This window comes from Phoxinus phoxinus (genome assembly GCF_949152265.1).
Source record: "Phoxinus phoxinus genome assembly, chromosome: 14".
Classification (NCBI taxonomy): Eukaryota; Metazoa; Chordata; class Actinopteri; order Cypriniformes; family Leuciscidae; genus Phoxinus; species Phoxinus phoxinus.
Genome location: NC_136889.1, coordinates 32987329 through 33007779, shown reverse-complemented (window position 1 = coordinate 33007779; position 20451 = coordinate 32987329). Strand labels below are relative to the sequence as shown.

General features: G+C 42.8%; 3 protein-coding genes across 6 annotated transcripts; all 3 read right to left on the bottom strand.

Moving 5' to 3' along the window:
* Positions 1-7652: 7652 nt before the first annotated feature.
* LOC307010302 (zona pellucida sperm-binding protein 3-like) lies at positions 7653-11168 on the bottom strand. 2 transcript variants are annotated; one of them, XM_079634857.1, is made up of 8 exons: positions 10576-11168; positions 9947-10065; positions 9770-9873; positions 9509-9686; positions 9254-9371; positions 9087-9172; positions 8915-9006; positions 7653-8842 (listed from the first exon to the last, which is right to left on the bottom strand). In XM_079634857.1, exons 1-8 carry the CDS (start codon positions 11119-11121, stop codon positions 8772-8774), a joined length of 1314 nt encoding a protein of 437 aa, XP_079490983.1. In that variant the 5' UTR covers positions 11122-11168; the 3' UTR covers positions 7653-8771. The 2 variants fall into 2 exon arrangements, with proteins under 2 accessions (XP_079490983.1, XP_079490984.1); XM_079634858.1 differs by having other exon boundaries at positions 8345-8842; positions 9087-9169.
* Positions 11169-12357: 1189 nt separating this feature from the next.
* On the bottom strand, positions 12358-15706 carry LOC307010761 (zona pellucida sperm-binding protein 3-like). 2 transcript variants are annotated; one of them, XM_079635742.1, is made up of 8 exons: positions 15051-15643; positions 14422-14540; positions 14245-14348; positions 13984-14161; positions 13729-13846; positions 13562-13647; positions 13390-13481; positions 12358-13317 (listed from the first exon to the last, which is right to left on the bottom strand). In XM_079635742.1, exons 1-8 carry the CDS (start codon positions 15594-15596, stop codon positions 13247-13249), a joined length of 1314 nt encoding a protein of 437 aa, XP_079491868.1. In that variant the 5' UTR covers positions 15597-15643; the 3' UTR covers positions 12358-13246. The 2 variants fall into 2 exon arrangements, with proteins under 2 accessions (XP_079491868.1, XP_079491869.1); XM_079635743.1 differs by having other exon boundaries at positions 12878-13317; positions 13562-13644; positions 15051-15706.
* Positions 15707-16707: 1001 nt separating this feature from the next.
* On the bottom strand, positions 16708-20119 carry LOC307010678 (zona pellucida sperm-binding protein 3-like). 2 transcript variants are annotated; one of them, XM_079635561.1, is made up of 8 exons: positions 19527-20119; positions 18898-19016; positions 18721-18824; positions 18460-18637; positions 18205-18322; positions 18038-18123; positions 17866-17957; positions 16708-17793 (listed from the first exon to the last, which is right to left on the bottom strand). In XM_079635561.1, the coding sequence occupies exons 1-8, from the start codon at positions 20070-20072 to the stop codon at positions 17723-17725; spliced, it is 1314 nt and encodes a 437-aa protein (XP_079491687.1). In that variant the 5' UTR covers positions 20073-20119; the 3' UTR covers positions 16708-17722. The 2 variants fall into 2 exon arrangements, with proteins under 2 accessions (XP_079491687.1, XP_079491688.1); XM_079635562.1 differs by having other exon boundaries at positions 17227-17793; positions 18038-18120.
* Positions 20120-20451: the final 332 nt, after the last annotated feature.

Here is a 20451-nt window from a genome sequence, read left to right as displayed (position 1 = left end):
CTCAGAGCTCGAGCCAGAGCCGAAGCTGCCCGTATGCAGGTTTCATTCGCTCAGAAAGAAGCAGAGATGATGGTCGAAGAAGCATCATTAAAGGCAAAAATGCACATTCTGAAGATCGAAAAGGAGGCAGCTACAGCCACTGCAGAAGAAGCAGTGTTTGTGGATGCTATGGAAAATGCAGACATAGATTCTCGTCATGACATTGACTTACCACTCTCACCATCCAATGCTGAGCAACGGACAAGTGAGTACGTTTTGCAACACAGCAGTAGTGCATCAGAACCCATACCTATGCACACATCTTCACAACCTGCAGTAGAGACAGTCAAACAAGAAATGAGTAATCTCAGAATCGACAATGAAGATACTCACCTACAAATAACTCCTAAAAGTGTGAAATCTCAACCATCAGTGAGCACCACACAACATATTCCTGGAAATGTTCCTTCCGTGCAGACACAGAAAAAGAGACATTTTTATCCATGTGTAGATGCAACTTACCTGAGACAGCCTACTCAGCAGAGGTGGGACTCTGACAACTCTGTAAAGCATACAGCAACCATGCCAGATGTCGCAAAATACCTAATGAGAAGAGAAGTGGTTACATCTGGTTTAATGGAGTTCGATGACCACCCGGAAAGCTATTGGGCGTGGAAAACTTCCTTTCAAAGCGTCATTGAGGAACTCACCTTAACTCCAAGAGAAGAGTTAGACCTCCTGATTAAATGGCTCGGGCCAGCGTCTAAAGAACAAGCAAAAAGAATCCGAGCCATACACAGCCACAACTCAGCGGCAGGGCTAAACATGGTTTGGCAAAGACTAGAGGAGACCTATGGAACCCCAGAGGCAGTTGAACATGCACTCCTGAAGAGGATAGAGGAATTTCCCAGAATCACAAGCAGAGACAATGCGAGATTAAGAGAGCTTGGAGACCTTTTGCTTGAACTCGAATATGCAAAAGAAGGAGGATACCTCCCTGGTCTAGCTTATCTTGATACGTCACGTGGAGTGAACTCCATTTTAGAAAAGCTCCCATTTAGTCTCCAAGAAAAGTGGATTTCCCAAGGGTCAAAGTACAAAGAAAACTATCATGTCTCATATCCACCTTTCGCCTTCTTTTCACAATTCATTCGTTCTGAAGCCAAAACCAGAAACGACCCTAGCTTTATGATATCTCAAGCTCTCTACTCCGGTCCAACAAAGTCAGAGAGACCCACAAAATACAACAACAAAGTACCAGTGTCTGTGAGGAAGACTGGCGTGTTTCCTGAAGCCAAAGCAGCTCCTAACGGTTCTGTTGAAAAAGGAGCTACGGATCCAGATCGGCTATGCCCCTTGCATAACAAACCTCACGCACTCAGAAAATGCCGTACCTTCCGCAGCAAGCCAATAGAAGAGCGTAAAACCTACCTCAGGGAGAAGAACATCTGCTTCAGGTGCTGTGGTTCGACCAAACATAGAGCAAAAGAGTGTGATAAAGAAATAGTATGCAGAGAATGTGGTAGCAAGACTCACACATCAGCTTTACATCCTGGTCCAGCACCCTGGTTCTCAGAAGTTCCAGCAGATCAAGGCGAGGAGGAGGAGACCCAAAAGACTCCTCCTGGAACTCTCCCTGAAGTAACGTCAAAATGTACAGAGGTTTGTGGGGGAAACACCAATGCCAAATCCTGCTGTAAAATATGTTTGGTTAAAGTCTACCCAGAAGATCATCCAGGAAAAGTAATTCAGACCTATGCAGTGTTAGATGACCAGAGCAATCGCTCACTTGCTCGCCCTGAGTTCTTCAACCACTTTGGCCTCTATGAAAAAGCGTCTCCCTATACATTAAAGACTTGCTCTGGTGTTATGGAAACCTCAGGGAGGAGAGCAACAAACTTTGTGGTGGAATCCTATGATGGAAAGATCAAGATCAAGCTTCCGACTCTCATCGAGTGTGAAATGATTCCAGACGACCGAACCGAAATCCCCACACCCGAAATTGCTCGCTATTTCCCCCATCTGAGACATGTAGCAGATAAGATACCACCACTCAATGAAAATGCTCAGATCCTTATCCTGCTAGGAAGAGACATTTTGCAAGTGCATAAAGTTAGGCAGCAGTATAACGGAGACCATGAAGACCCCTACGCTCAACGTCTTGATCTAGGGTGGGTTATCGTAGGAGATGTTTGTCTAGACCGGGCTCACAAACCACCGAATGTCAGAGTGTACAAGACACACACACTGCCTAATGGACGGACATCCATGTTAAGTCCCTGTCCTAACAAAATTCAAGTGAAAGAGACACTTAACAGAAAAAACACTCACCAACCAAGAAGTCTGGACTGCGCATTCCAAGGTGAGGAGACAGAAAAACTTGGAGCCACAGTCTTCGACAGCCATCCTGATGATGAAAAAGTAGCTCTGTCAGTAGATGATCAAACATTCCTGGACATCATGGACAAAGAGGTTTATGTGGATCAGGCGAACAGCTGGGTAGCACCGCTGCCGTTCTGCAAACCCCGCCGTCGTCTTCCAAACAACAAAGAGATGGCTCTGCGACGACTCGTATCTCTCAGACGAACGCTAGACAGACGCACAGACATGAGAGAACACTTCCTGGAGTTCATGGAAAAGGTATTTGAGAATGACCACGCAGAACTAGCACCCGAACTCGAGGAACATCAAGAAAGGTGGTACTTGCCTCTGTTCGGGGTCTATCATCCTCAAAAACCAAATCAAATAAGAGTTGTTTTTGATTCAAGCGCCAAACATGACGGTGTGTCGCTGAATGACGTGCTGCTCAGTGGGCCAGACTTAAACAATGCCCTGCTGGGTGTCTTAATCCGCTTCAGGAAAGAGAACATCGCAGTCACCGCTGATATTCAGCAGATGTTCTACGCGTTTGTTGTTCGAGAGGATCATCGTGATTATTTGCGGTTCCTTTGGTACAAGGATAACGACTTGAACAATAACATCACTGAATACCGAATGAAGGTGCACATATTTGGCAACAGCCCCTCACCATCAGTTGCCATTTATGGTCTAAGGAGAGCTGCACAAGAGCATCAGGATGAGTACGGCACAGACAGCAAGGAGTTCGTCATGAGGAACTTCTACGTGGACGACGGATTGATGTCGGTTCCGACAGAAGAGGAAGCTATTGATCTTCTACAGAGGACTCAAAAAATGTTAGCAGCATCGAACTTAAAACTCCACAAAATCGCTTCCAATAGCAGCAAAGTCATGACAGCATTTGCCCCTGAGGACCTTGCAAAAGACTTAAAAGACCTCGACTTTAGTGCAGATCCTCTCCCACTTCAGCGGAGCCTTGGACTGATATGGAATCTGGAGAGTGACAGTTTCGGTTTCCAAGTATCCCACGAAGAGAAACCGTTCACAAAAAGAGGCATCTTGTCAACAGTTCAGAGCCTCTATGATCCATTGGGCTTCGTGGCTCCCATCACTGTTCAAGGAAAAGCTCTCGTCAGAGAACTGTCGTCCAAAGAATATGATTGGGATGATCCTCTCCCATCAGACAAGCAAGTGTCATGGAAGTTGTGGAAAGAGTCTCTTCTGGAACTAGAGAAGCTACACATTAAGAGAAGGTATGTGCCTATCCCTCTTGTCTCATCTCAAAGTCGAGAACTCTGTTTATTCTCTGATGCTTCCACTCAGGCTATCGCTGCAGTAGCCTACCTGCGTGTCACCAATGATGAAAACCAGTGCCACTTAGGATTCATTATGGGCAAAGCGAAGTTGGCGCCGCATCCAGCCCATACAGTTCCACGTTTAGAGTTGTGTGCCGCTGTCCTGGCAGCCGAAATGGCGGACACAATCTGCTGTGAGATGGACATTGAGATGCATGCCGTGAGATTTTTTACTGATAGCAGGATTGTTCTCGGGTACATCCATAACACCTCCAGAAGATTTCATGTGTATGTTGCCAACCGAGTCAATCGCATCAGGAAATCGAGTCATTCACAACAATGGCAGTATGTTGCCACTGAACTGAATCCAGCGGATCACGCCACCAGACCTACATCTGTAGACATCCTCAGAGCCTCGAACTGGTTCTCAGGCCCTGAATTCTTGAAAAGCAACAGTGAGCCTCCACAAAGCGAGAGCTTTGATCTTGTTGACCCAGAAATTGATGTTGAAGTTCGAGCCCAAGTTGCTGTCAACTACACCAAAGCTACAGAAGGTCAGTTCAGCTCAGCACGCTTTGAACGATTTTCTAGCTGGACGAGACTACTGCAAGCCATCACAAAACTTATTCAAGTAACAAGAACATACTCCAAGACTCAAAAAGTGGACGCAGTTGATGCACGTTGCCAAGCTAAAACAGTCATCATTCGTTGTGTCCAGCAAGAGTTCTATGGAGAAGAGTTAAAATGTTTGGGAGATGGGATTCAGCTCTCAAAAAAGAGTCCACTGAGAAAGTTAAATCCCTTCATCGATGAGGATGGACTCCTTCGGATTGGAGGACGCCTTACCATCGCTGACTTACCCAGAGACGAGAGACATCCTGTCATACTGCCCAAATCTCACATCGCAACTCTAATAGTGAGACATTACCATGAGGCTGTTTTCCATCAAGGTCGTCATTTTACTGAAGGTGCCGTCCGGTCAGCAGGAATGTGGATAGTGGGAGGTAAACGGCTGGTGTCAAGTGTCATCTATAACTGTGTGACCTGCAAAAAACTGAGAGGGAGGTTAATGGAGCAGAAAATGGCACCACTACCAGCTGACAGACTCACCTCAGAACCCCCTTTTACCCATGTCGGTCTGGACGTTTTCGGACCATGGAGCATTGTCACTCGGCGCACTCGTGGAGGTAGTGCGGAAAGTAAGCGATGGGCAGTGTTATTCACATGCATGAGCACAAGAGCGACACACATCGAAGTGTTAGAATCCATGTCCACTTCAAGTTTTATAAACGCTTTACGACGATTCTTTGCTATCCGTGGGTCATCCAAACAGCTTCGCTCTGACAGAGGCACAAACTTTATTGGAGCGTGCAAAGAGTTAAAATTCAACACCAGTGATCCAGAACTGACAAGTTTCCTTGACAAGCAGGGATGCTCGTGGACTTTCAACTCCCCCCATTCATCCCATATGGGAGGTTGTTGGGAAAGACTGATAGGAGTAGCACGTCGCATTCTGGAAGGGATGTTACTGCGGTCTGACACGAAACACCTCACACATGAAGTGTTGACGACACTGATGGCAGAAGTCATGGCCATTCTTAATGCAAGGCCATTGATTCCAGTGTCAACTGACCCTGACAATCCTTCAATATTGACACCTGCAATGATTCTCACTCAAAAGATAACTCCAGTGACAGCGCCTCCAGGTGACTTTGATCATAAGGATCTTCACAAAAATCAGTGGAAACAAGTGCAATGTCTGGCAGAGAGCTTCTGGAAACGTTGGAGACAGGAGTATCTGGTGACTCTCCAGAAACGTCACAAGTGGACTGATGACAAGCCAAACATACAAGTAGATGATGTAGTTCTGATGAAAGACAGTCAGACTAAACGGAACGACTGGCCAATTGGACTTGTGGTAAAGACATTGCCTAGCAAAGACAACAAAGTCCGCAAGGTTGAAGTTAAAGTTGTGAGGCAAGGAACAACAAAAACTTACATCAGACCCATCTCAGAGCTTGTTTTTCTTATGTCTAAGGACTCATAAAGTGATGGACAGTCTGATACGTAATAATACTGTTCATAAATGTAATTAGTGATTGATTGTATATTTGTTTGGTTGATTAAGAAGTAATTAAGATGTTGATAGTGGTAAAATAATATACCAGGCGAGGAGTGTTCCGCCCTTCGGCGTTTAGTTCGTTTCCTAGTCGGACCCGTTTTAGTGACGGACCTAGTGTTCGTGCCGAGCAACAGCGCTGAAATCACCCACGAGTCTGCGTCATTACAGAGTTTGGTCAAATCTTTGTCTGTAAGTAATTTTTCGTCAGAATTGTGGTTATGAATGATGTATATGTTTACATTAAGTAATGTGTGTTATTACGTTCGTGACTCTATCAGTTTCATCGCATATGCTCAAGATTGAAGCCTTTTGTTTTCTGACTCACTAATTTATCTGCTCAGCAACGAGCCTCGGCGCTTCGCCTTAGTTTAATAAATTGATTTATTTACTTCTGTTGATTCATATAGATTAGACATGTGACAGTCTAGCAGATAGTTTGGTGTTACTGAGGATGTTTGTTTTAATTTCTATGCAGTAAGAACATCTGTAGTTTATTGTGTAAAGTGTTGACATAGAGAATAGCATACTGTTTAAACTTACTGAGTTACTGGGTAACTTTATATTTGATTGTGTAAAAAGACGTTACACTTTTGTAATGTTTATTTTCTGTTTACTCTTTCAGTCTTACAGACTTAAATGGGGAAAAACTTGAGAAATAAAACTGAGGAAGAAAAGAGAACAAAAGATAAAACATCAATCCTCAACAAGACTTCTGGAGTTTCTCTTCATTGCTGTTAACTATCTGTCTAGCTGTACAAATCAGACGTCGTACATGCGAGGGCAGAATACGAGTGATGTTGTGATGTTCCACGGCGGCATCCATGTCTGTAATGTACAAAATCTGCGTCACCGTCTCTGCTCTGTCGTCATCGTGTAAAACGTTTCGGATTGGTGCCGCGATTTCGGCGGACTGGAAATGGGTTTCAATGGGCTCTTTGCCAGACCCACTTGCAGAGCAAATCTAAATTTGCCGGAAGTGGTCTGGGTTTTCCCAGGCTACTCTGGACCTGTAGAGTGAATGCATTTTAAGGACGCACCACTCTGCCCCTTTTTATGCGCCTGTCCAAATACCCACACTTGCCATCATTGTACTTGAACACGTGTCTACTTACATGACCTACCATATTTCTGGTCTTTGGTCCATGTGGGTTTGAAGACCACAAGTGTGTGTACAACTTTTGATTACCCAATGGGACACACTTTTAGTTTAGCAAAAATGTAAGTTTACAGAGCTTTATTTACACATTTTCATTTCAAGCACTTTGCATTTTAAAATAAACTTAGAAATGTCTGTTCAGTAGTCCCTATGTAACAAAAGACACAATTAAAAAAAATTGATGTTTGTATTAAGCAAGACAAGCACCTTTTTCATTTACTGGAGACTGCAGGTACCATGGACATGCCTGCTGATATACTTGTGTATCTAGTGGAACAGGATGATTTAAAGTCCCCCTGTAGTCAATAATTGTATCCCTTAAAATCATCTTTGATTAACAAAATTACATATTTAAACGTTTATTTTTTCCTTGAAAATTTTTTATTCATGCCTTAAAATAGCTTGAATGTAACTCAACACCCTCACCCCACACCTGATTTACCCCCCACTTTCAATTATTTTACTTCAATGAAAGGTTGAATTTTAGCAATTATTTTGAATAAAAGATCAAAAGGATAACCAATGCAGTGTTTGTTCACAAGACTTTTGAAAATTGTATCACGTAGTCTAGAGTTTTTGTTTCAAAATGATGTGAAAATCATTCTGCCCACTCATTCACATTAAATAATATATTGATTCAAAATTTATAAGATGTTTTGTGTAAGAAAGCTCTCTGCAAGGAGGCATGAATCATCATAAATATTGATGTGTATCACACCTGGGAAGACAAAGACCCTCCCATAATGGCCCTATCAGGTGAGACTGAGGGAACTATAAACAAATGAGAGATTTAAAGAATGTCTTTTTGATTTTTTACAACACAACATAGTCCTTAGATACAAAAGACAATAAGGCACATTGAGCACACTGATCTAAACAGAGAGATGTGAACAGTCACGCACCTTTGTGCCCATTTCCCAGGTGTTTGCTTCAGTTTACAATGTTCATGTACAGAGACTCGTGTAAATGTTTAAGTGAGCAGGGTTCATCGGATGTCATCTGGTCCCTGTATAATTTTTTTATTAAATTGAGTTACGAATTTACATATGGTTTGTCTTGAAGCATTAAAAACAATCCCACATAAACAAACAGTAAAAGCTTGATTTTCACCACAAGGGGACTTGAAGCTTAGAGAAAAAAAAAATTTACGCAGGAATTCTGGAACTCTGATGTTTGGACGTTAAAGTCGGGAAGTAGCTTGAATGCAGGGCCTGTTCCCTGGTATCACTGTCCCTGGCATTGTACGGCTCAGACTTGAGCTTGCTGTGAGTGACAAAGAAATTGGAGCAACTGATCATTTCAAAATTCCTTCGTAAAGAAGCCATTCCCAGATCAAGTAACCAATTAGATCAATGTGTGATCGTCAACAAGTGGATCTGAGCTGCTGTAAGTGGAGGTGGGGCTCATTTGCACATTCATAGAGTCGCATATACTAAATGAGGCAAGGTGTCACGTTACATGCAAGGTGGTGGTGGTTGAGAAGATATCCCCTGATATGATTGAAGCGCTTTGGGTGTACAGTAGTAAAAAATTATAGCGCTATATCCCTCATTAGTGGTAATTATTTTCACCAGGAATTCTTCTGCTAAACCTATTGGAACAAACCAATTGCTTTAAAAGCATAACATTGAGCTTTCACCAGCAGTCTATAAAAGATTAATTTAAAACTCCCTATGGAGAAACCAAGTTAATAACTTCAGGAACCCTATGGTTGCATGCTACATGGGACTTGAAGTACAGGGCAACTATCAGTTTCATCACATTGGCAAGAATAGGGCACATTTTCCAAAGCCAAAAGTAGTTGAACCAGACCTGCAGCAAAATGACAAGTCAGGTACAACCAAGGAATGATTTAACAGTTTTATTGAGGACCTCTCTTTTGACCTTGAACCATTACAGGACCAAGTGAGACCTTGCCTTCCCACTGAGTGCCTAGAGAGGAGAAAAAAGCCATGTTAGAGACTTGAATAAAAAGCAACCTTAGAAAGAGCAAACGCTACCAACCTCCATAGGGAGAAGCAGCAAAGTCCCCATCAGGACCACATGTTGAGTCACAGCAACCACAAACTTGGTCGTTTCCATCAGCAGCAAACCACCTGCAAAAACAAAAAACGACATGGAGCCTCCACCATGAAAAAAGTCAACTTAACCTCCGCCCCCAGAAAAACTCACGTACCCATTTGCAAAGGAACAGGATTTGCGCTGAGCGTCACTGGGTGCAGAAGCAAGAGTTGCCTTCAGAATACATGTTATGTAGATCTGCTAAGGGATGACAGACAAGTCACAAAACCAAAGCAGATGGGAGGAGAAGTCAGGTTAACTCATGATATTCGTAGTACATACAGATGGACTGTTGCCCTCCTGGAACATAAACGCCTCTAGCTGGAACTGGATCTTGTCAACCTGGGACCGAGGCATGAAGCGGGAGCTGGAAGCTGTAGTTTTGGCATCCACAAAGCACCTGACGACAAATCACAAAGAGCAACTCATGAATGTCAACTGTAGAGCATCAAGCAACTAGACCTTACCCATGTCTCTGTGACAAAGTGGTTACAAAAGGCAACTTAAGTCCTACCGCATCAAGGGCCATGACCTTACCCGTGATTCTCAATGAAGGAATATCTCGGAAGAGAGTTCACATCAGGTACTTGAGTGGCCACACAGCGGTCCACAAACACACGCAGAGGAACATGATTGTACTGCATCACAGATGCCTCGATGTTAATAACACCACCCAGGAAATAGGTGTATGAAGGCCTCTGATAGAACCAATCATCTACAAACAAAAACACATTTTAGGCACAGCCACAATAGCAAGGGTAAAGGTTTATTTTATTGAAATAAAAAACATGTACCAACCCATCATGATCTTCAGGGAGAACAGCAAGACTTCTTCACCAGCCTCTGTTGAGGCATACGGGACCCATGTTGGCCTCAGGGCATCACTGCTTACATTTTGGAGCCTGCGGTTCATGAAAGTACCCATTAAATAGTCTCCCAGTTGTACGAGAAAGTGCAGTCGAAGAGATCCCCTACCTTTGATAATGGCATTGAACACCAACAATTGCACCATCGGCCCGGGTAATCGGAGTACCTGCAAGCGCCTCAGGGGTGTAGGTAAGAGAGAAGGTGTAGACAAGCTCATCCTCATTCATCTGTAAAAAGATTTTGGTTAACAAGAGGGTCATCCCAAAGACTTTACATAAACCAAGACCATGCACTCATATTGCTATGAATGGGAGAAGGTGCACTGTGCAATATGTTGGAATTCCTAAAGAGCAAATCCCCAATTAGTAAATTCTTCACATCACCACAGCTGCCCTCAGAAGCTCCGGTGTTGCCAGAGATAGTCAATGTTTTGGAGACATGCATTAAGGATTAAACCTTTAGCTGTTCCAGGGTTAAAACTAGCTTTAATGCGGTTAAGGCCCAAGATTTGTTCTTGTTTCTTAAGCTCCTTTCAGTCCATTAATGAGATAGTTTACATCAGATGTTGGTTTGAAGGGTTATTTAAATGCAAGTAGCTTGAAAACTCAGGATTTACCCAGTCAAATAGATAAAAATTGGTCTTAGCTGCCCTAGCATTGTAAAACCAAGTGAACCGACTTTCCGTGTTGTGGCAGAGGACCTTTTCAAAGAACCCATTAAGATGTATCTGTTCTTACCATCAGCACACTGTTGCAGTCCTGTAATTCATATTCAAAGATGAGCACTCTTGACCCAGGATCCTGACCAACAACAGGACATCCACCTAAAGACAGACCAGTTGGCTGGATCAACTGACCATTGCTGAAAAAGTCCTGCTGGACCTCTACGAGAACCCGGTTCTCGCCACATTGAACCGCTACGCTGCTGGGAGTCACGGGTTGCCTCAACTGGAAGTCCACCGCCATCTCACTCTGCACCTCGGGAACGATGGGATACCTCCAATCCAAAGGCTTCACTGGACCCTGCAACAGCTGCTTCTCCTGAAGGCCAAAAGGCTCCTGCGCAAGGCTTTTGGGGTCAGGACCCAAAGGATTCTGAAACTGAGAAGCCACTTGCAAAGGGTTCCAGAGCCCTAGAGGAGAAAGAGCCGGACTTCTGGAAGCTGGATCGGATTTTGGCCCCATGCTTCTTGGACTATGACTGTACCTCAAACTTCCCAAGACATCAGGCAGATCAAATGCAACGATCACAACCACCACTAAGACAACTTTCAGGAACCCCATTCTAGCTAATTTTGACACAAACACCAGCACTTGGCTTTGCCATTTTGTACAGCTTTGAGGTAAGGTGGCTCCACCCCTTTTACCTTAATTGATTATCCTTGATTGTCCTCTGGACCTGTAGAGTGAATGCATTTTAAGGACGCACCACTCTGCCCCTTTTTATGCGCCTGTCCAAATACCCACACTTGCCATCATTGTACTTGAACACTTGTCTACTTACATGACCTACCATATTTCTGGTCTTTGGTCCATGTGGGTTTGAAGACCACAAGTGTGTGTACAACTTTTGATTACCCAATGGGACACACTTTTAGTTTAGCAAAAATGTAAGTTTACAGAGCTTTATTTACACATTTTCATTTCAAGCACTTTGCATTTTAAAATAAACTTAGAAATGTCTGTTCAGTAGTCCCTATGTAACAAAAGACACAATTAAAAAAAATTGATGTTTGTATTAAGCAAGACAAGCACCTTTTTCATTTACTGGAGACTGCAGGTACCATGGACATGCCTGCTGATATACTTGTGTATCTAGTGGAACAGGATGATTTAAAGTCCCCCTGTAGTCAATAATTGTATCCCTTAAAATCATCTTTGATTAACAAAATTACATATTTAAACGTTTATTTTTTCCTTGAAAATTTTTTATTCATGCCTTAAAATAGCTTGAATGTAACTCAACACCCTCACCCCACACCTGATTTACCCCCCACTTTCAATTATTTTACTTCAATGAAAGGTTGAATTTTAGCAATTATTTTGAATAAAAGATCAAAAGGATAACCAATGCAGTGTTTGTTCACAAGACTTTTGAAAATTGTATCACGTAGTCTAGAGTTTTTGTTTCAAAATGATGTGAAAATCATTCTGCCCACTCATTCACATTAAATAATATATTGATTCAAAATTTATAAGATGTTTTGTGTAAGAAAGCTCTCTGCAAGGAGGCATGAATCATCATAAATATTGATGTGTATCACACCTGGGAAGACAAAGACCCTCCCATAATGGCCCTATCAGGTGAGACTGAGGGAACTATAAACAAATGAGAGATTTAAAGAATGTCTTTTTGATTTTTTACAACACAACATAGTCCTTAGATACAAAAGACAATAAGGCACATTGAGCACACTGATCTAAACAGAGAGATGTGAACAGTCACGCACCTTTGTGCCCATTTCCCAGGTGTTTGCTTCAGTTTACAATGTTCATGTACAGAGACTCGTGTAAATGTTTAAGTGAGCAGGGTTCATCGGATGTCATCTGGTCCCTGTATAATTTTTTTATTAAATTGAGTTACGAATTTACATATGGTTTGTCTTGAAGCATTAAAAACAATCCCACATAAACAAACAGTAAAAGCTTGATTTTCACCACAAGGGGACTTGAAGCTTAGAGAAAAAAAAAATTTACGCAGGAATTCTGGAACTCTGATGTTTGGACGTTAAAGTCGGGAAGTAGCTTGAATGCAGGGCCTGTTCCCTGGTATCACTGTCCCTGGCATTGTACGGCTCAGACTTGAGCTTGCTGTGAGTGACAAAGAAATTGGAGCAACTGATCATTTCAAAATTCCTTCGTAAAGAAGCCATTCCCAGATCAAGTAACCAATTAGATCAATGTGTGATCGTCAACAAGTGGATCTGAGCTGCTGTAAGTGGAGGTGGGGCTCATTTGCACATTCATAGAGTCGCATATACTAAATGAGGCAAGGTGTCACGTTACATGCAAGGTGGTGGTGGTTGAGAAGATATCCCCTGATATGATTGAAGCGCTTTGGGTGTACAGTAGTAAAAAATTATAGCGCTATATCCCTCATTAGTGGTAATTATTTTCACCAGGAATTCTTCTGCTAAACCTATTGGAACAAACCAATTGCTTTAAAAGCATAACATTGAGCTTTCACCAGCAGTCTATAAAAGATTAATTTAAAACTCCCTATGGAGAAACCAAGTTAATAACTTCAGGAACCCTATGGTTGCATGCTACATGGGACTTGAAGTACAGGGCAACTATCAGTTTCATCACATTGGCAAGAATAGGGCACATTTTCCAAAGCCAAAAGTAGTTGAACCAGACCTGCAGCAAAATGACAAGTCAGGTACAACCAAGGAATGATTTAACAGTTTTATTGAGGACCTCTCTTTTGACCTTGAACCATTACAGGACCAAGTGAGACCTTGCCTTCCCACTGAGTGCCTAGAGAGGAGAAAAAAGCCATGTTAGAGACTTGAATAAAAAGCAACCTTAGAAAGAGCAAACGCTACCAACCTCCATAGGGAGAAGCAGCAAAGTCCCTATCAGGACCACATGTTGAGTCACAGCAACCACAAACTTGGTCGTTTCCATCAGCAGCAAACCACCTGCAAAAACAAAAAACGACATGGAGCCTCCACCATGAAAAAAGTCAACTTAACCTCCGCCCCCAGAAAAACTCACGTACCCATTTGCAAAGGAACAGGATTTGCGCTGAGCGTCACTGGGTGCAGAAGCAAGAGTTGCCTTCAGAATACATGTTATGTAGATCTGCTAAGGGATGACAGACAAGTCACAAAACCAAAGCAGATGGGAGGAGAAGTCAGGTTAACTCATGATATTCGTAGTACATACAGATGGACTGTTGCCCTCCTGGAACATAAACGCCTCTAGCTGGAACTGGATCTTGTCAACCTGGGACCGAGGCATGAAGCGGGAGCTGGAAGCTGTAGTTTTGGCATCCACAAAGCACCTGACGACAAATCACAAAGAGCAACTCATGAATGTCAACTGTAGAGCATCAAGCAACTAGACCTTACCCATGTCTCTGTGACAAAGTGGTTACAAAAGGCAACTTAAGTCCTACCGCATCAAGGGCCATGACCTTACCCGTGATTCTCAATGAAGGAATATCTCGGAAGAGAGTTCACATCAGGTACTTGAGTGGCCACACAGCGGTCCACAAACACACGCAGAGGAACATGATTGTACTGCATCACAGATGCCTCGATGTTAATAACACCACCCAGGAAATAGGTGTATGAAGGCCTCTGATAGAACCAATCATCTACAAACAAAAACACATTTTAGGCACAGCCACAATAGCAAGGGTAAAGGTTTATTTTATTGAAATAAAAAACATGTACCAACCCATCATGATCTTCAGGGAGAACAGCAAGACTTCTTCACCAGCCTCTGTTGAGGCATACGGGACCCATGTTGGCCTCAGGGCATCACTGCTTACATTTTGGAGCCTGCGGTTCATGAAAGTACCCATTAAATAGTCTCCCAGTTGTACGAGAAAGTGCAGTCGAAGAGATCCCCTACCTTTGATAATGGCATTGAACACCAACAATTGCACCATCGGCCCGGGTAATCGGAGTACCTGCAAGCGCCTCAGGGGTGTAGGTAAGAGAGAAGGTGTAGACAAGCTCATCCTCATTCATCTGTAAAAAGATTTTGGTTAACAAGAGGGTCATCCCAAAGACTTTACATAAACCAAGACCATGCACTCATATTGCTATGAATGGGAGAAGGTGCACTGTGCAATATGTTGGAATTCCTAAAGAGCAAATCCCCAATTAGTAAATTCTTCACATCACCACAGCTGCCCTCAGAAGCTCCGGTGTTGCCAGAGATAGTCAATGTTTTGGAGACATGCATTAAGGATTAAACCTTTAGCTGTTCCAGGGTTAAAACTAGCTTTAATGCGGTTAAGGCCCAAGATTTGTTCTTGTTTCTTAAGCTCCTTTCAGTCCATTAATGAGATAGTTTACATCAGATGTTGGTTTGAAGGGTTATTTAAATGCAAGTAGCTTGAAAACTCAGGATTTACCCAGTCAAATAGATAAAAATTGGTCTTAGCTGCCCTAGCATTGTAAAACCAAGTGAACCGACTTTCCGTGTTGTGGCAGAGGACCTTTTCAAAGAACCCATTAAGATGTATCTGTTCTTACCATCAGCACACTGTTGCAGTCCTGTAATTCATATTCAAAGATGAGCACTCTTGACCCAGGATCCTGACCAACAACAGGACATCCACCTAAAGACAGACCAGTTGGCTGGATCAACTGACCATTGCTGAAAAAGTCCTGCTGGACCTCTACGAGAACCCGGTTCTCGCCACATTGAACCGCTACGCTGCTGGGAGTCACGGGTTGCCTCAACTGGAAGTCCACCGCCATCTCACTCTGCACCTCGGGAACGATGGGATACCTCCAATCCAAAGGCTTCACTGGACCCTGCAACAGCTGCTTCTCCTGAAGGCCAAAAGGCTCCTGCGCAAGGCTTTTGGGGTCAGGACCCAAAGGATTCTGAAACTGAGAAGCCACTTGCAAAGGGTTCCAGAGCCCTAGAGGAGAAAGAGCCGGACTTCTGGAAGCTGGATCGGATTTTGGCCCCATGCTTCTTGGACTATGACTGTACCTCAAACTTCCCAAGACATCAGGCAGATCAAATGCAACGATCACAACCACCACTAAGACAACTTTCAGGAACCCCATTCTAGCTAATTTTGACACAAACACCAGCACTTGGCTTTGCCATTTTGTACAGCTTTGAGGTAAGGTGGCTCCACCCCTTTTACCTTAATTGATTATCCTTGATTGTCCTCTGGACCTGTAGAGTGAATGCATTTTAAGGATGCACCACTCTGCCCCTTTTTATGCGCCTGTCCAAATACCCACACTTGCCATCATTGTACTTGAACACTTGTCTACTTACATGACCTACCATATTTCTGGTCTTTGGTCCATGTGGGTTTGAAGACCACAAGTGTGTGTACAACTTTTGATTACCCAATGGGACACACTTTTAGTTTAGCAAAAATGTAAGTTTACAGAGCTTTATTTACACATTTTCATTTCAAGCACTTTGCATTTTAAAATAAACTTAGAAATGTCTGTTCAGTAGTCCCTATGTAACAAAAGACACAATTAAAAAAAATTGATGTTTGTATTAAGCAAGACAAGCACCTTTTTCATTTACTGGAGACTGCAGGTACCATGGACATGCCTGCTGATATACTTGTGTATCTAGTGGAACAGGATGATTTAAAGTCCCCCTGTAGTCAATAATTGTATCCCTTAAAATCATCTTTGATTAACAAAATTACATATTTAAACGTTTATTTTTTCCTTGAAAATTTTTTATTCATGCCTTAAAATAGCTTGAATGTAACTCAACACCCTCACCCCACACCTGATTTACCCCCCACTTTCAATTATTTTACTTCAATGAAAGGTTGAATTTTAGCAATTATTTTGAATAAAAGATCAAAAGGATAACCAATGCAGTGTTTGTTCACAAGACTTTTGAAAATTGTATCACGTAGTCTAGAGTTTTTGTTTCAAAATGATGTGAAAATCATTCTGCCCACTCATTCACATTAAATAATATATTGATTCAAAATGTATAAGATGTTTTGTGTAAGAAAGCTCTCTGCAAGGAGGCATGAATCATCATAAATATTGATGTGTATCACACCTGGGAAGACAAAGACCCTCCCATAATGGCCCTATCAGGTGAGACTGAGGGAACTATAAACAAATGAGAGATTTAAAGAATGTCTTTTTGATTTTTTACAACACAACATAGTCCTTAGATACAAAAGACAATAAGGCACATTGAGCACACTGATTTAAACAGAGAGATGTGAACAGTCACGCACCTTTGTGCCCATTTCCCAGGTGTTTGCTTCAGTTTACAATGTTCATGTACAGAGACTCGTGTAAATGTTTAAGTGAGCAGGGTTCATCGGATGTCATCTGGTCCCTGTATAATTTTTTTATTAAATTGAGTTACGAATTTACATATGGTTTGTCTTGAAGCATTAAAAACAATCCCACATAAACAAACAGTAAAAGCTTGATTTTCACCACAAGGGGACTTGAAGCTTAGAGAAAAAAAAAATTTACGCAGGAATTCTGGAACTCTGATGTTTGGACGTTAAAGTCGGGAAGTAGCTTGAATGCAGGGCCTGTTCCCTGGTATCACTGTCCCTGGCATTGTACGGCTCAGACTTGAGCTTGCTGTGAGTGACAAAGAAATTGGAGCAACTGATCATTTCAAAATTCCTTCGTAAAGAAGCCATTCCCAGATCAAGTAACCAATTAGATCAATGTGTGATCGTCAACAAGTGGATCTGAGCTGCTGTAAGTGGAGGTGGGGCTCATTTGCACATTCATAGAGTCGCATATACTAAATGAGGCAAGGTGTCACGTTACATGCAAGGTGGTGGTGGTTGAGAAGATATCCCCTGATATGATTGAAGCGCTTTGGGTGTACAGTAGTAAAAAAATTATAGCGCTATATCCCTCATTAGTGGTAATTATTTTCACCAGGAATTCTTCTGCTAAACCTATTGGAACAAACCAATTGCTTTAAAAGCATAACATTGAGCTTTCACCAGCAGTCTATAAAAGATTAATTTAAAACTCCCTATGGAGAAACCAAGTTAATAACTTCAGGAACCCTATGGTTGCATGCTACATGGGACTTGAAGTACAGGGCAACTATCAGTTTCATCACATTGGCAAGAATAGGGCACATTTTCCAAAGCCAAAAGTAGTTGAACCAGACCTGCAGCAAAATGACAAGTCAGGTACAACCAAGGAATGATTTAACAGTTTTATTGAGGACCTCTCTTTTGACCTTGAACCATTACAGGACCAAGTGAGACCTTGCCTTCCCACTGAGTGCCTAGAGAGGAGAAAAAAGCCATGTTAGAGACTTGAATAAAAAGCAACCTTAGAAAGAGCAAACGCTACCAACCTCCATGGGGAGAAGCAGCAAAGTCCCCATCAGGACCACATGTTGAGTCACAGCAACCACAAACTTGGTCGTTTCCATCAGCAGCAAACCACCTGCAAAAACAAAAAACGACATGGAGCCTCCACCATGAAAAAAGTCAACTTAACCTCCGCCCCCAGAAAAACTCACGTACCCATTTGCAAAGGAACAGGATTTGCGCTGAGCGTCACTGGGTGCAGAAGCAAGAGTTGCCTTCAGAATACATGTTATGTAGATCTGCTAAGGGATGACAGACAAGTCACAAAACCAAAGCAGATGGGAGGAGAAGTCAGGTTAACTCATGATATTCGTAGTACATACAGATGGACTGTTGCCCTCCTGGAACATAAACGCCTCTAGCTGGAACTGGATCTTGTCAACCTGGGACCGAGGCATGAAGCGGGAGCTGGAAGCTGTAGTTTTGGCATCCACAAAGCACCTGACGACAAATCACAAAGAGCAACTCATGAATGTCAACTGTAGAGCATCAAGCAACTAGACCTTACCCATGTCTCTGTGACAAAGTGGTTACAAAAGGCAACTTAAGTCCTACCGCATCAAGGGCCATGACCTTACCCGTGATTCTCAATGAAGGAATATCTCGGAAGAGAGTTCACATCAGGTACTTGAGTGGCCACACAGCGGTCCACAAACACACGCAGAGGAACATGATTGTACTGCATCACAGATGCCTCGATGTTAATAACACCACCCAGGAAATAGGTGTATGAAGGCCTCTGATAGAACCAATCATCTACAAACAAAAACACATTTTAGGCACAGCCACAATAGCAAGGGTAAAGGTTTATTTTATTGAAATAAAAAACATGTACCAACCCATCATGATCTTCAGGGAGAACAGCAAGACTTCTTCACCAGCCTCTGTTGAGGCATACGGGACCCATGTTGGCCTCAGGGCATCACTGCTTACATTTTGGAGCCTGCGGTTCATGAAAGTACCCATTAAATAGTCTCCCAGTTGTACGAGAAAGTGCAGTCGAAGAGATCCCCTACCTTTGATAATGGCATTGAACACCAACAATTGCACCATCGGCCCGGGTAATCGGAGTACCTGCAAGCGCCTCAGGGGTGTAGGTAAGAGAGAAGGTGTAGACAAGCTCATCCTCATTCATCTGTAAAAAGATTTTGGTTAACAAGAGGGTCATCCCAAAGACTTTACATAAACCAAGACCATGCACTCATATTGCTATGAATGGGAGAAGGTGCACTGTGCAATATGTTGGAATTCCTAAAGAGCAAATCCCCAATTAGTAAATTCTTCACATCACCACAGCTGCCCTCAGAAGCTCCGGTGTTGCCAGAGATAGTCAATGTTTTGGAGACATGCATTAAGGATTAAACCTTTAGCTGTTCCAGGGTTAAAACTAGCTTTAATGCGGTTAAGGCCCAAGATTTGTTCTTGTTTCTTAAGCTCCTTTCAGTCCATTAATGAGATAGTTTACATCAGATGTTGGTTTGAAGGGTTATTTAAATGCAAGTAGCTTGAAAACTCAGGATTTACCCAGTCAAATAGATAAAAATTGGTCTTAGCTGCCCTAGCATTGTAAAACCAAGTGAACCGACTTTCCGTGTTGTGGCAGAGGACCTTTTCAAAGAACCCATTAAGATGTATCTGTTCTTACCATCAGCACACTGTTGCAGTCCTGTAATTCATATTCAAAGATGAGCACTCTTGACCCAGGATCCTGACCAACAACAGGACATCCACCTAAAGACAGACCAGTTGGCTGGATCAACTGACCATTGCTGAAAAAGTCCTGCTGGACCTCTACGAGAACCCGGTTCTCGCCACATTGAACCGCTACGCTGCTGGGAGTCACGGGTTGCCTCAACTGGAAGTCCACCGCCATCTCACTCTGCACCTCGGGAACGATGGGATACCTCCAATCCAAAGGCTTCACTGGACCCTGCAACAGCTGCTTCTCCTGAAGGCCAAAAGGCTCCTGCGCAAGGCTTTTGGGGTCAGGACCCAAAGGATTCTGAAACTGAGAAGCCACTTGCAAAGGGTTCCAGAGCCCTAGAGGAGAAAGAGCCGGACTTCTGGAAGCTGGATCGGATTTTGGCCCCATGCTTCTTGGACTATGACTGTACCTCAAACTTCCCAAGACATCAGGCAGATCAAATGCAACGATCACAACCACCACTAAGACAACTTTCAGGAACCCCATTCTAGCTAATTTTGACACAAACACCAGCACTTGGCTTTGCCATTTTGTACAGCTTTGAGGTAAGGTGGCTCCACCCCTTTTACCTTAATTGATTATCCTTGATTGTCCTCTGGACCTGTAGAGTGAATGCATTTTAAGGATGCACCACTCTGCCCCTTTTTATGCGCCTGTCCAAATACCCACACTTGCCATCATTGTACTTGAACACTTGTCTACTTACATGACCTACCATATTTCTGGTCTTTGGTCCATGTGGGTTTGAAGACCACAAGTGTGTGTACAACTTTTGATTACCCAATGGGACACACTTTTAGTTTAGCAAAAATGTAAGTTTACAGAGCTTTATTTACACATTTTCATTTCAAGCACTTTGCATTTT

Bases quoted from the DNA above. Each gene is read 5' to 3' on its own strand.
- LOC307010302 (XM_079634857.1), bottom strand. From the start codon at position 11,121: ATGGGGTTCCTGAAAGTTGTCTTAGTGGTGGTTGTGATCGTTGCATTT. The intron at 10,066-10,575 runs GTAAGAACAGAT...ATCTTTTTACAG, and splicing joins ACTGCAACAGTGTGCTGATG to ATGAATGAGGATGAGCTTGT. The intron at 9,687-9,769 runs GTTGGTACATGT...TTTTGTTTGTAG, and splicing joins CTCCCTGAAGATCATGATGG to ATGATTGGTTCTATCAGAGG.
- LOC307010761 (XM_079635742.1), bottom strand. From the start codon at position 15,596: ATGGGGTTCCTGAAAGTTGTCTTAGTGGTGGTTGTGATCGTTGCATTT. The intron at 14,349-14,421 runs GTAGGGGATCTC...CATGAACCGCAG, and splicing joins GTTCAATGCCATTATCAAAG to GCTCCAAAATGTAAGCAGTG. The intron at 13,318-13,389 runs GTTGGTAGCGTT...TCTCCTCTCTAG, and splicing joins TGCTGCTTCTCCCTATGGAG to GCACTCAGTGGGAAGGCAAG.
- LOC307010678 (XM_079635561.1), bottom strand. From the start codon at position 20,072: ATGGGGTTCCTGAAAGTTGTCTTAGTGGTGGTTGTGATCGTTGCATTT. The intron at 18,638-18,720 runs GTTGGTACATGT...TTTTGTTTGTAG, and splicing joins CTCCCTGAAGATCATGATGG to ATGATTGGTTCTATCAGAGG. The intron at 17,958-18,037 runs GTACGTGAGTTT...TTGTTTTTGCAG, and splicing joins TCCTGTTCCTTTGCAAATGG to GTGGTTTGCTGCTGATGGAA.